This window comes from Hemitrygon akajei, chromosome 1 (genome assembly GCF_048418815.1).
Source record: "Hemitrygon akajei chromosome 1, sHemAka1.3, whole genome shotgun sequence".
Lineage (NCBI taxonomy): Eukaryota > Metazoa > Chordata > Chondrichthyes > Myliobatiformes > Dasyatidae > Hemitrygon > Hemitrygon akajei.
This window is the reverse complement of record NC_133124.1, coordinates 25,299,313-25,313,390: the sequence shown is the minus strand read 5'-3', so window position 1 is coordinate 25,313,390 and position 14,078 is coordinate 25,299,313. Positions and strand designations below refer to the sequence as shown.

The following is a 14,078-nucleotide window of genomic DNA, read 5'->3' as shown; positions in this document are numbered from 1 at the left end:
CTTGGATTTCCAGCATCTGCAGATTTTCCCTTGCTTGTGGATATTGATGCACCATCAATAACTCACTCTGAGATGTAAGAAGTGAGATATCGGCTTTTATTGACTGGAAGAATGAACAACACTACATCCTGGAGAATGAGGCCGGGCTCAGGCCTCAATCGCTTTTATACAGGGGTCTGTGGGAGGAGCCACAGGAGCAGTCAGCAGGGGTCTGTGGGAGGAGCCACAGGAGCAGTCAGCAGGGGTCTGTGGGAGGAGCCACAGGAGCAGTCAGCAGGGGTCTGTGGGAGGAGCCACAGGAGCAGTCAGCAGGGGTCTGTGGGAGGAGCCACAGGAGCAGTCCAGACAGGTATATGTAGTTCACCACAGATATACAGTCATTTCTTTTTAAAGAAAAGAATATGAATTTGATGAAGATTCCACGTTGACTATTCTGAACTGATGCAATTTAGTGGAGTAAGTCACAGATGTCTCTTTCTGGCAGCATGAGAATTTCTCAACACCGGAGACATTCTTTGCTTTTAGTGGAGTACAACTTGATAATGAAATTAAGACAGATCACAGGAATATAAAACAAACAAATCACAAAAGCTGTTCATTTTCATATAATGATTTTTTAAGTTCCCAAGTAGTTTATTAAAACTATTATTATATGCAAAAAGATAATTTGTAAAAATTGTATGCTCAGGACATGGACGACATAGTCAGAGACAACTCAGGTCTAATTGCCCTGCTTTGAATAGCCTTGTTCAGCTCTGTCAGAGGGCAATAAGAATCATCAGTATTGCTGTGGATCTAAAAGTCACATACTCAACCAGGAAAGGAAAATCAAATTCCTTATTCAAGATGTGAATCAGATGGGTGAACACATCCATTTAATGGTTTAATCACTGTGTTTTTGCTCCCAATACATTAACTGTATTCAAATTTCCTAACTAGCTGATAGTATTCAGGCTTGTATCTCTGACACACTATGGCATACATGTCTTGCAACTTTACTACTATGCTGCTTCAGCTCTAAATTTCTCTCCAGTGAGAGCAGCAGTAAGCTGCCGATATTTTCCTGTTTAGCAGCTTAGGCATTTTCATTAATATGTGTCCTGAAGTGAGGGCAGCAGCGGGGAAAGGCCTAGATAGAGTGGACGTGGAGGGAATGATTCCTAGAGTGAAGGAGTCCAGGACCAGATGTCCAAGTCCCAGAATACAAGGACATCCCTTTATAAGAGAGATGAGGAGAAATTCCTTTAGCCACAGGATAGTGAATCTGTGGAATTCAGTGTCACAGAAAGGCTGTGGAGGCTAGGTCATTGGGTATACCCAATGGCAGAGGTTGATAGGTTCTTGATTACTAAGGGTGTCAAAGGTTACAGATAGAAGGCAGGAGAGTGGGTTAAAAAGGGATTATAAATCAACCATGATGGAATGGCGGAGCAGACTTAATAGGTTGAATGGCCTAATACTACTCCTATGTCTTATGGACATAATTTTCTTTTTAAACAAATCCCTAAATCACAGGGAAAGTGAACTTGGGAGATACGGACCCCATCACAGCTGAAATGGTCAGTTTTTATATTCCCTTCAATTGTTTAGGCTTATTTTTTAAAGTCTTTTTAGTCTTAATTATTTCAGTTTTGAAATGTTTGATTAATTTTAAACAGTTAATGGATTTTAAACGAGTCTGAAGTCTTCTGGGTGGCATAAACGTTCAGAGATGTTGACAACTTGCCAAGCCAGAGGCATAGCTTAACCAGCTGTCAAGCATTTCTTTGCCTGTTATGTAACCATGTCTTGCTTTTCCCTGTCTCAAGATACCAGACCTGTTATGAAAGATCATGATGCTGTTCAGGGCCAAGCTGTGACTGATGGGCGCAACTCCTGTCCGCAAGTTCCCATGGAGAAATGTACAAGTGTGATTTAACGTCAGCTAGCTTGTTACTTTAATACTTTGTAGTCCAATAAGTTTTGACTAATTCTTCAAAGAGCTTCTGTTCAAAATATAATGAAACTGTATAAGGGCAGGTGAAGAATTCAACCAAGGCAAAACAGAAACTGCAGATGGTGGAATCTGCAATTTTTTTTCATAGAGTCTCATGATATTTTACACCCATCTACTGGAGTATTAACTGAATGTAAAATATAAAAAGATAAGACCACTTGCAGTGTAGACCCTGGAAAAGGCCAGAGTCATACTCAGCTCAAAGTTCAAAGTAAATGTATTGTCTGCCACCATATACAACCCAGAGTTTCATTTTCTTGCAGGGGTAACATGCCATAAGGTTTCACTGATAAGGTAATGGTTTCTCTGTGGCAGCAATGCTTGGGTTATGACTAGAGATAATAGGGTTTGGAATGCTGTTGTTCTTTCTTGTGAGCTGGAAGAGAGATTTTCGTGGTCTTTTGCTGGGGAGAGATGAGAGAAGACGTGAATGGAGAGAGTGGGAAGATCGCTGGACGGGGTGGACTTGGAGTGAGGGTCCAAAGGGCAGTGATGATTGGAGGGGGTCGATGGTGGACAATTGGCTTATCAGTGAGCTCCAACGTTGCGCAATAGACTGTTGCATAAGATTGGGCCCTTTTTATTTTTCTTTGTTTTCTTTACTAACCACATTGTCAAAGAAAGAATTACAAAGCTTAATCGTTTAATCACATATTGTGTACTGTTTGTTATGTCGTGGTACTAATTTGTAACAGGGGACACATCATGCAGCATCCACCCAAACAAGGTTTCTTAAGTTTGGCCAGGCTGGGGGCTATCACCCCCTAAATTAAGCTGCTAGTCAAAGTGAGAGTTACACAGGCATGGACAGTAGATCCAGGAAACACAACAGAATAAATGAAAGACCGGCAGGATAGACAAACAACCAATGTGCAAAAGACGACAAACTGTGCAAATACAAAAGAGAAAAAATGAATGAATAAATGAATAATGAAAACATGAGATGAAGAGTCCTTGAAACTGAGTCCATAGGTTGTGAGAACATTTCAATTATGGGGCAAGAGAAATTGAGTGAGGTTATCCCCTCTGGCTCAAGACCCTGATGGCTGAGGGATAATGACTGTTCCTGAACCTGGTGGTCTGGGTCCCAAGGCTCCTATATCTTCTTCCTGATGGCAGCAGCAAGAAGAGCATAGCCTGGATGGTGGGGCCCCTTGATGATGGATGCTGATTTCCTGCAACAAAGCTCTGTAGAGATGAGCTCAATGGTGAGGAGAGCTTTACCCATGATGGGCCGGGCTATGTCCACTACTTTTTGTAGGATTTTCCATTCAAGGGTATTAGTATTTCCATACAGGTCGTGACTAGTCAATATACTCTCCACCACAGATCCACCAATGTTTGTCAAAGTTTTAGATGTCATGCCAAATCTTCACAAACTTCTAAGGAAGTATAAGCGCTGCCATGCTTTCTTCATAATGACACTTATGTGCTGGGCCCAGGACAGATCCTCTGAAATGTTAACACCAAGGAATTTAAAATTGCTGACCCTCTCTATCTCTGATCCCCTGACGAGGACAGGCCAATGGACCTCTGGTTTGCTCTTCCTGAAGTCAATGATCAGCTCCTTGGTCTTGCTGACATTGAGTGAGATGTTGCTGCTGTGGCACCAGTCAGCCAGATTTTCAATCACCTTCCTATGTGCTGGTTCATCACTGCCTTTAATTCAGCAAACAACAGTGGTGTTGGCAGTAAACTTAGATATAGCATTGCAGCTGTGCTTAACCCAAGGTCAGAAGTATTAAGGGAGTAGAGCACAGGGGTTAGGCGCACAGCCTCGTGGTGCATCTCTACTAATGGAGATTGTGAAGGAGATGGTTTTGCCCATCAAACTGACTGGGGTCTGCAAGTGAGCAAATCGAGGATTCAGTTTCATGAGATGGTATTGAGGCCAAGGTCTTGAAGCTGATTGATTAGACTTAAGAGCATGATGGTAATGAAAGTCGAGCAGTAGTTGATAAAGACAACCTGATATATGCATTTTCTCTGTCCCGATGTTGTAGGTTCAAGTGAAGGGACGATGAAATGGAATCTGCTATGGACCCATTGCAAGGGTAGGTAAATTGCAGCAGTTCCAAGCCACTTCTCAGGCAGCAGTTGATATGCTTCATCACCAACTTCCTAAAGCATTTCATCACAGTGGATGCAAGTGCCACTGGGATGATGGTCATTGAGGCAGGTTACCATGCTTTTCTTAGTCTCCGGTATAAATGAAGCAGGTGGGTACCTCACACTGCCAAAAGGAGAGGTTAAGTATATTGATGAGCACTCCAGCCAGTTGATCAGTATAGGTCTTTAGTACTGGGCTAGGTACCCTAATCTGGGCCGGATGCTTTCCGCAATTTCACCCTCCTGACGGATGCTCTCACGTCAGCCTCAAAGACTAAAATGGCAGGGTCATCGGGGGCTCTGGGAGTTTGTGAAGTTTTCTCCATGTTTTGATAGTCAAAGCAGTCATATAAGACATTGAGCTCATTTGGGTGTGAAGCCTTATCATCTATGTCGCTTGGTGATAACTTTCAAGCCCTGCCATGGCTCTCATGCATCCTTCAGTGATTCAAGTTTGGCCCAGCATTGCCACTTCATACATGAGATGCTGTAGATTGTACCTGGACATCTTCCATCTTACTTGGTCACCAGACCTGAATGCCACTGATCTGGCCCTCAGCAGATTGTGGATCTCATGGTTCATCCAGGGCTTCTGGTTGGGGAAGACACTGAATGATTTTGTGGGGACACAATCACCTATGACTGATTTTATAAAGTCCGTGCCAATTGTGGTGAATTCAAGCCCCTCACTGCCACCTCCAGCTGTACTGACAGATCTCTGCAAAGCTGAGTCACTGAATGATATAGTATATTGGCTGATGGAGTTGCCAGAAGATGACGAGTCCAAGAACTCTATCAAAGGACTGGCTCAGTTGACAAGCATTTGGAAGGTGGCTGGCTAAATATTTCACAATCCACCTTGCTAAATTGGCCACTTTCCCAGTAAAACTGAAGGTGTATCTCAGCAGTTATTTTGAAAATTGCCAGTGTGCAGATTGCATTATCGGGACCAAAGATATAAACTCTTCAGTGAGTTGTAACAATGTGCAAATATTATCTTACAGCTCTGAACACTTCTTCACTTGATTACAAATGATGGCATAAAAACCAATTCATAAGCACTATGTCCAAGTTCTAGGAGTTCAGATTGCACCTTTAACCAACTGAATTACCCATTGGCCAGAAATCAAGTACTAGAGCCTTTTTTTGAAAATCATAAAGGCAACATTATTTGTCTTTATCCACCATTTCAACAGTTAAAAAGTAGAAATTTGAAAAACTCAGATACATCAGTTGATTATTTTAAATTACTAGCTTGCGTGATATGATTGATTTATTTAGAGTCCTCTTTTGACTCCAAACTACAGTGCTTTGCTGTGAACCAAGAAAGACAATTTAATGAAAACACAAGAAGCTGTTTGAAAGAAAACAATCCAAGTAAATAGCAACATGCAGACATTTGAGACGTGCACCTTAAACATAATTGGCTTTCACTAAGGTACCAAGTCTTTTTCTCTGATGGTTGCAATTGGACAAAATGCTACAAAAAATCCATCTCATCTGTTAGTTTTACAACAAGTTGACAAGCTCTCTTTACTGCTCTTCCATCAGCTTCTGCAAAACATATTTTAACACAAAGGAGAGCCAATCTAAAACAACTGCATTTTGTGTTTTTCTAGATTTAGCATCCATTGGCGCAGGATTTGATGGTTGACATTGCTGCAGTTTTGGTCCTCTCATTACCTTTAAGTGAAATCAGATTTATTACCCAAGATCAATTACTATTGAGAAGGACCACAATAGCACTGTATTTCGAAAGCTCTCGGTCTATTTTTATCCAACAGTTACACATAATTTGGATGTAAAGATATTACCATCATTATTTAAGTAGGGAACTCTTCCCTCATCAAGGTAATTATTAGCTGCTGTACATCTGGAGCATCAATTTATGGATAGAGGAAATATTAAAATGTATGTATCATTAATGTGTTGACATGATTAAATGAATAATTTCTGAAAGCTGTTTTGAATCAAAACATTGAGTGCATGGATTTTTGAAGTGGAGCTTTCAAATCACATGAACTTTCAAGCGAATTACACTAGTCACATTAACTAATGCACACTTTCAATAGCAGAGAAAGCATTCAGAAAAAAAAACCCAGTGCATCGCACAGAATGAATTACTCTGCCATTGGTGAGACCCAATAAGCTCAGAGCACTCAGCAGTGAAGAGCCAAATGGAAATCTTTCAGGTGCAGGCTCTATCAATTCTCATCATTCCTGATGGTCCAAAATAAATCAACCTTAATGTAGCTCTACTCGGATGGCAATCTGCACAGCATTTCAGTTGGGCAAATGCTAGATTCCAAGATTATTTATAATATTGTGACGTCTTTGCTTCAGGCAAACTGCACTATCAATGAAAGGAAAGATCTTGTAATCATTACATTTTAATTTCAATCGTTCATTCATTCTCTTGTTACATCTGTGTCCTCCACCATTTCTTTTTAAATCTATTTTTCCACTATGCTATAAATTCATCATTCCTTTCTCCCTCCTTCATTTTCTCTCTCTGCTAGTCCATGTTCACCTCTCCTTGCTGTGAGGGAAGGTGTATTATATAAACAAAACTATTTGTTCTCGTTTTATGAAAATCAAATGAGTGATGATACTGACAGTGTGAAAATAAGGGAATATTCAGTAGATCAGGCAGCATCTGTTCAAAGAGAAACTGAATTACTGCTTCATACTAGCCAGGTTCACAAGAAAACAGAACTAACCTGTTTTCTCTCTTCTGACAAAGGATGCAAAACATGAAGTATTAATTCTGCTTTACTTTCACAGATCCTACTGAATCTACTCAGTGTTTTAATCAGTTTTCTTCATTTTACTAGGTTAGGTTTACATAGAATCATCATTTTTTAAATATTCTGCTATTTAGTGGCATACTTCTGTTTAAAAATGTCTAATCTACAGTAACCCACACAAAATGCTGGAGGAACTCAGCAGGCCAGGCAGCATCTATGGAAAGGAGTACAGGTGAAGTGTTGACTGTTTACTCCTTTCCATAGATGCTGCCTGGCCTGAGTTTCTCCAATGTGTTTGGCATGGATTTCCAGCACCTGCAGATTCTCCATTGTTTCTAATCTACTACAAAATTTATTTCCTTTGGTGAATTTTGTTCATCTTAATTAAAAATAATTGACTGCATGGAAGGAATTTTATGGAATTCAATACTCTATTTTACACTGTGCAAGCATGCCGTGTGCCCTCTTAATCCTTGGAAGGATTAATCCTGAGGAAAGTGTTTACAAAACAATGTTTGAACATGGTCGACTCAACTGCGGGCAAAGAAATACTTTATTCCACTCACCGTGTAATGTCCTCAGAGAGCTGAGCAGGATCCGGAGGATAAAACTTTACATTGAATGCAAACTGCCACAATCCACCTAGATGGAGACAGATCATTCAAAAGATTTAAGCTTTGTGTGAAATAATTACTTTAAGAACTGTGTATTTCCTTGCAATACAAGTCCAGCACCTGCAGGGTCAGAATCAGAATCAGGTCTATTACCAAGTCATGTGTCATGAAATTTGTTGACTACTTCAACTTGGATCTATCCTGGATTGGAAAGATACCCAAGTGTTTCTTTCTTTACTGCAAGGTCTCTATATGGCCCTCTCCCTCCTGCAGTGTCATCTTTAACGGGTTCAAAACTGTCCAGGCATCTGCCTGCGCTGCTTTGAAGATTTGCCTCAGCACACGACAAAGATCTTGTGAATTTCTCTCCCGTTTTCCTTCTTCCCTTCATGGCTGCTCCAAGCTCTTCTTGCTTACAGGATCCACCTCTTACTTTTCTGAGCTTTCTCCAAAAAGAAAAACACCAACTTCCCTTTCTCGCTGATATATTTTCCCTTAGAGCACTCAGCCAAATCTACATAATGCTCTACAACACCCCATCACCCTCCTCATATAAGCAGAGGGTACCCAGCAATGATAGGACTTGGCTCACCTTCATGGCTACCAGCTACAAGCATTCAAACTGTTCAAAACTAAGCCCTGAATGAGAAGAATCTTCACTCAGTATGAGGGAGACAGTGTTTGGTCCCCTTGTTATTGACTCCCTTACTCTTCTTGGCAACTGTCTAAAATGGAATCAGACAATTTGTAAACCTTCTGTCATCTATGGCTTGGAAATAACATAACTGTGACAGACCTACCTCATTACTTGGGGGGACCTCAGCTATATCTTTGACAGCTCTGGACTTGCCCCCATTAAAGCTGTTTGGCCAGCATCCCAAATCCTACCCTCCATAAAATAGCCATCATTCTATATATTGTGTGTGAACTAATCTGCATCAATTTCTTTTTGTCCATTACCTCTGGGCTCACTGATCTTCCACAGCTCCTAGTTTGATATTGTAGGAGCCAAGTATCCATTTATTGTCTCTCTTTGTGTTGTGCATCCTCACTTTGGGTTAAGGGAATTTGTCAAGTGGGTTTGGATGGCCGTAAGAATAAATGAATGTAGTTGCCGGTTCATCTGCATGGCAGCACAGAGAGAGGGCGAGTAGGGAGCGCATTTTTTTTGTCTTTGAATTTGATCCAATTTCGCTCGTTTTTGTTTTTACCGTGAATTATGCAAGAATTGAATGATTTTATTGTTGGTTTGTAATAAAGGATTAAACATACTTTTTCGACTTGGAATTCAGTTAGTTGGAATGGCGTCACACAGTGCGATACTCCCTCACTTTGCCTCTCAGCAATTTTTAGCTTGTTTTCAAGTTGTCATTTCAGATACCATGCTTTAGTATCCCCACCCTCATTTTCCAATCGTTCCACTGTTTTGCTCTCCTGGTCTCCTGTCCCTCAGAGATATCAGAGCTCCACCAAATATAATCTTGTTAATTCACTATTTTAATTGCTCTATTGTAATTGGTTCTACTTGTTAGTACTAACTCCCTCTCTCATGACTGCATTATCCCCAAAGATGCTTCAGAGAACCTTCCTCTACAGCTGAGGTTTAGTCATCTGCCCTGTTACCTCCTTCTGTGTCTTGGTGACTTCTTACCCCTTGGACACCTCATTAATACAAGTTACTGTTGTTGTTAAACAATACAAGTTTAAAATGGTTGTAAGGTTTCCTAAAACAACTGTGAACTCACATTAGTTAGTTCTGTCACTATTTAACTTGAACTCTTACCAGAGTAAGTGTGAATATCAGCAAAAACATCAGTCAATTTACTTGACACATGCAAATAGCTTTGTGATACATAACTCTACTTAATTAGTAGACAGATGGGCACTGAGATTTCATAATTTCTTTCTTGGTGAAAACAACCCCCATCAATGCATTCATGGGATGTATCATTTTATCAAACAGTGTATCGGCTCTTCATTCCTCTCCATTTACGTTGCCTGACCTGCTGAGTTCCTCCAGCATTTTGTGACAGGAACCACAAACTTGCCTAATCAGGATTCAACCATTACCATGATATGCAAAGGAGGGCGATGATCTTAACAGGGATAGAGTTCCTCTTGTCTTCACCTACCACCTCACAAGCCTCCACATCCAACACGTCATTCTCCACAACTTCCGCCATCTTCAACAGGATCCTACCACCAAACATAGTTTTACTTCCCTCCCCCCCACCACTTTCCGATTCTGCTCCACCCATGATTTCCCTGGTCTATTCATGCCTTCCAGCACATATTCCTACAAGCTTAGGAAGATTAATGGCACCTAACGGCAACTCCTTTGGTTGCATCTTTGGAAACAGCTCTATTTCCATCTTTAATATCTCTATTTTTCCCTTTCAGGGTTCTTTTGAAGACCCTGTCCTGGAGTTACATGCTGACTACGGTTCTTTGTCGGAATGGGATCTGCTCTCGAGGTTTCACGGCTGGCCGTTATTCGGCACGCCAAGGGCTCGGCCTAAGAGCTCAGCTCAGCTCATCTTCGCAGGGCCAACATCTTATGAGGGCAGATTGAAGGTCGGTGTGCAGGCAGATTGGTGTGTCACGGGAGATGGAAGATCTAAGGCTATGTGCTCAGAGCCTTGGGCAGAGAGCTCGGAAAAAGCAACGCAATGGACTTCTAACATCATAAACCAGCGAGTTATTTGTTATGTCTCCCCTCTCGCTGTGAAACAGAGACACCTCTCTCTCCATTCTTAGGAAGGGGGAGAGGGAGCGCGCTCCTGTGGGACGTCGAATACCAGGTGAACAAATGGTTTTTGGAGTACTGAAAGTCTGTGTCTTTGCTGTTGCTTTGCCCACACATGAGTGCTCGGTGGTGGGTGCTGATGCTTCTTTTGTTGCCGGTGGGGGAGGGGGGATCATTGTTTGCTGCTGCATACGCGCGGGAGGAAAGGGAGTTGGGGGGGGGACTTTGAGATTCTAACATTTAACTGTCATTCATTCTTCGGGGGCACTCCTCTGTTTTCGTGGATGGTTGTGAAGAAAAATCATTTTATTGTATACATTTCTCTGACACTGTATGTACCTTTGAAACCTTTGAAGCGAAGGAAATGCTACACCTTCCCATTCACCTCCTCCCTTACCTCCATTCAGAGCCTCAAATAGTCCTTCCAAGTGAGGCACCACTTGGCCTGCAAATCTGTTTGGGTCTTTTATTGTATCTGATTCTCCTGATGCGGCCTCCTCTACATTGGTGAGACCTAACATAAACTGGGGTACAGCTGTGTCGAGCACTTCCCCTCCATCTGCCAAAAGTGGAAGTTCCCGATGGTTAACCACTTAAATTCCCATCCCATTCCCATTCTGACATGTCGATCCACAGCCTCCTCTTTTGCCCTGATGAAGCCACTTTCAGGGAGGAAGAACGACACCTCATATATCATCTAGGTAGCCTCCAACCTGATGACGTGAATATTGATTTCTCCTTAAAGTAATTTTCCCCACTATCCTTTCTGTCTTCTTCCTTTCTCCACTCTGGTCTCTTAACTATTCTCCTCATCTACCTCCTTTGGTGCTCCTCCTTCTTCCCTTTATCCTGTTGTCCACTCTCCTCTCCTATCAGATCCCTTCTTCTCCAGACCTTACCTTCCCCAACCACCTGGCTTCACCTGCTACCTTCTAGCTTGTCCTTCTTACCTTCCCCCCACCTCTTTATTTTGGTGGTTTCCCCCTTCCTTTCCTGTCCTGAAGAAGGGTCTCAGCGTGAAACGTCGACTGTTTATAAATTTCCATAGATGCTGCCTGACCCGCTGAGTTCCTCCAGCATTTTGTATGTGTCGCTCTGCATTTTCAGCATCTGCAGAATCACTTGTGTTTGTTATTGTTTTACCTGCTTTTTCCTCAATGTACTGTGTAATGATCCCTATGAGCAGAATGCAAAAAAAGCTTTTATATGTGATAATGTTAAACTAATTCCAATGTCCAAAGGATGCTGTAAAGATTGTGTGGCATGAAATCAGGAAGGATTTGTAAATGAAAATGTGGTTGTTGTAATTGATCTGTTGAAGGATAAGGAACAAGTAAGTGAGCAGAGAAGATACTTAGAGCTGTATAAGATTAATAAAGTAGAGAGTTCAAAGAGCTAGAGTTTACAGGTTGCCTGCTATGACAGTACTGTAAAAAGTTTAGATTACAGATAACAGGCATTTAATAAGTAGTTCAGAACTGTGTCTAAAAGGCTAAAGGCATATACTACTGTGAAATTAGGTTTAGGAGCTGTAAGAAATAGATCAAATAAGGATAATGATTCTCAATTCAAATAACATCTTTATGTGTGTATAGTGCTATAATGATGTGGAGTTCAAATAGAAGAGGGACAACAGTGAATGCAAACCAATAGCATTGTGCCTCACTCACATTAAATCTAGGACCATGTGTGATCCTGTTAGGATATGTACTGTACTGACTGCCCGATAGGAGACAAATCTCAAAGTACAATATATACATACGTTGATAATAAATGTACTCTGAACTTTGATATCCCTTTGATTATTTATTTTCAAGCATTCTACATCCACTTTCTTGTCATTAAATATTTTGCAGACCTGAATAAACCTGACTTGATATCGATGGCTGCAATGAGATTATTTCTACCTTTAGCTATTATCATTCATTTGTGCTTCACCAGTGATAGTTACCGCTCCTGCGATTAAATGGTAACTCAATAAAAAAAAAGATAGATATTCCATTATTTATTAGAAGTTTTTCTTTAAATAAGAGATTAAAAACAAAAAAAATGTTAAATGGGAGAAGTATAGATAATTAAAGCTCTTTTGAAAGATGCAGTTGTTCAAAATCCTGGAGAGTGAAGGTCTGCATCCTTCCAACAATCATTAGGTGTGAGTTGCACTTCAAGTCATTGGTAAATCATACTCACTTCGGATCTGCTTTTTAATTTCCTTGGCTGGGTCCAACCAGTTCTGAAATACAATATTTTAATATGTTAATTTAATAACCATAGCCTGAAGCCTGATCGGTTAAACCTTTACCTAAAAATGAAGCATTAGTTTAACTCAGGAGACAATGCAAACTGCTAAAGTATAAACACAAATCAACTTTCGATAGAAAGTTAATCAGAGAGCGTGGAAACAGGCCTGTTGTCCATGTTGACCACTAGGCATCGATTTACAATTTTAATCCAATTCCAGTTTCCTTTCTCCACAGCCCCATCAATTCTGCCCCAGCTGCCACCCACTCATCCACTAAAATGTCTACCACTCATCCACACACTCAGGAGGATTCGCAGTAGCAAATTAATCCAGCAACCTGCACACCTGATGGAATAGAGGAAAGCAGAGGACGCCCACCCAATCACAGACAGTGCCAAAAGTCAGCAGTGAACCTGGGTCACTGGAACTGAGAGGTAGCAATTCTACTGCACATCATTCTGCAATCCCCCCCCCCCCTCAAAAACACTTCCACAATATTTTAAAATTAGGCACATATATTTCCAATAAGCAACTAAACACAGCAAATGAAACATCCAAATGCAGGTAACAGCAATGCTTAAATTTAATTGGGGCACTAAACTTTACACACCGTATTTATGAACAGAACCTGTTTTCATGCACACAGTCAGCGCTGTCCATAGAAACCACACAGTCCATCACACATGAAGCTCTCCTCACCACTGAACACATCTACATGAAGCAATGTCGCAGGAAAGCCGCTTCCATCGTCAGGGACCCCCACCGCGCATGACATGCTCTCTTCTCACTGCTGTCATCAGGAAGAAGGCTCAGGAGACTCAGGACTTACACTCCCACAGCTTGAGGAACAGCTATTACCCCTCTGCCATCAGGCTCTTGAAACCAAAGGGGACAACTTCACTTGCCCCATCACTTACAGACTCACTTTCAAGGACACTTCATCTCATGTTCTCAATATTTATTGTTTATTTATTTATTAATCTTCTTTCTTTCATTTTATATTTGCACACCGGGTGGCGCAGTCTTTCACTGATTCTATTATGGTTATTATTCTATTATGGATTTATTGAGTATGCCTGCAACAAAATGAATCTCAGGGTTGTACATGGTCACATATATGTACTTTGATAATAAACTTACTTTGAGCTTGAACTGTGGGTACCTTGGCCATGGAAGTGCAACGTATATTTGGTGTTCCCTCTCTGACACACATGCCACAGTAAAATTGTAAGAGCTCTACTAGTAAGTCGAGCAAATGTTGGTGAATCATTAATAAAATGGCCAGTTGTTATCTGACCTGCTGGTCTGAAGTTTACCATAGAGGATTCCACTTCGCTGCACACGAGGCAGCAAAATGATGGTATTCACATGAATGATGACTTCCTCTGCATTTAATTTCCTTGATTCCTCGCAAGACTTGCAATCTTTGAAGGGGGAGGGGAGCACACTTCTGCTCTGCTCTGTATGGTGAACTTGATGAACCCCACCAACTGCAGCAGTAGTTTCAACGGACAACTCAGGCATGTACCACAGTTCTATCGAGTCCCTGATGTCAGACAGGATAAGGCAGTAATTCACGTCTTATGATCCTGCCTTCAGCCCCACTCATTCAAAGCCAAGCACT

At 41.3% G+C, this 14,078-nt stretch overlaps 1 protein-coding gene across 26 annotated transcripts in view; it reads right to left on the bottom strand.

The window, feature by feature from the left end:
* Positions 1 to 14,078, bottom strand: part of LOC140724813 (band 4.1-like protein 3) — a 187,562-nt gene that overhangs the window by 87,357 nt on the left and 86,127 nt on the right. For all 26 annotated transcript variants that reach the window (XM_073039541.1, XM_073039489.1, XM_073039452.1 and 23 more), the window contains exons 5-6: positions 12,403 to 12,445; positions 7,419 to 7,494 (exon numbers count right to left, since the gene is read on the bottom strand). In XM_073039541.1, the coding sequence (XP_072895642.1) occupies positions 7,419 to 7,494; positions 12,403 to 12,445 (119 nt within the window). The remainder of the gene's footprint in view (positions 1 to 7,418; positions 7,495 to 12,402; positions 12,446 to 14,078) is intronic.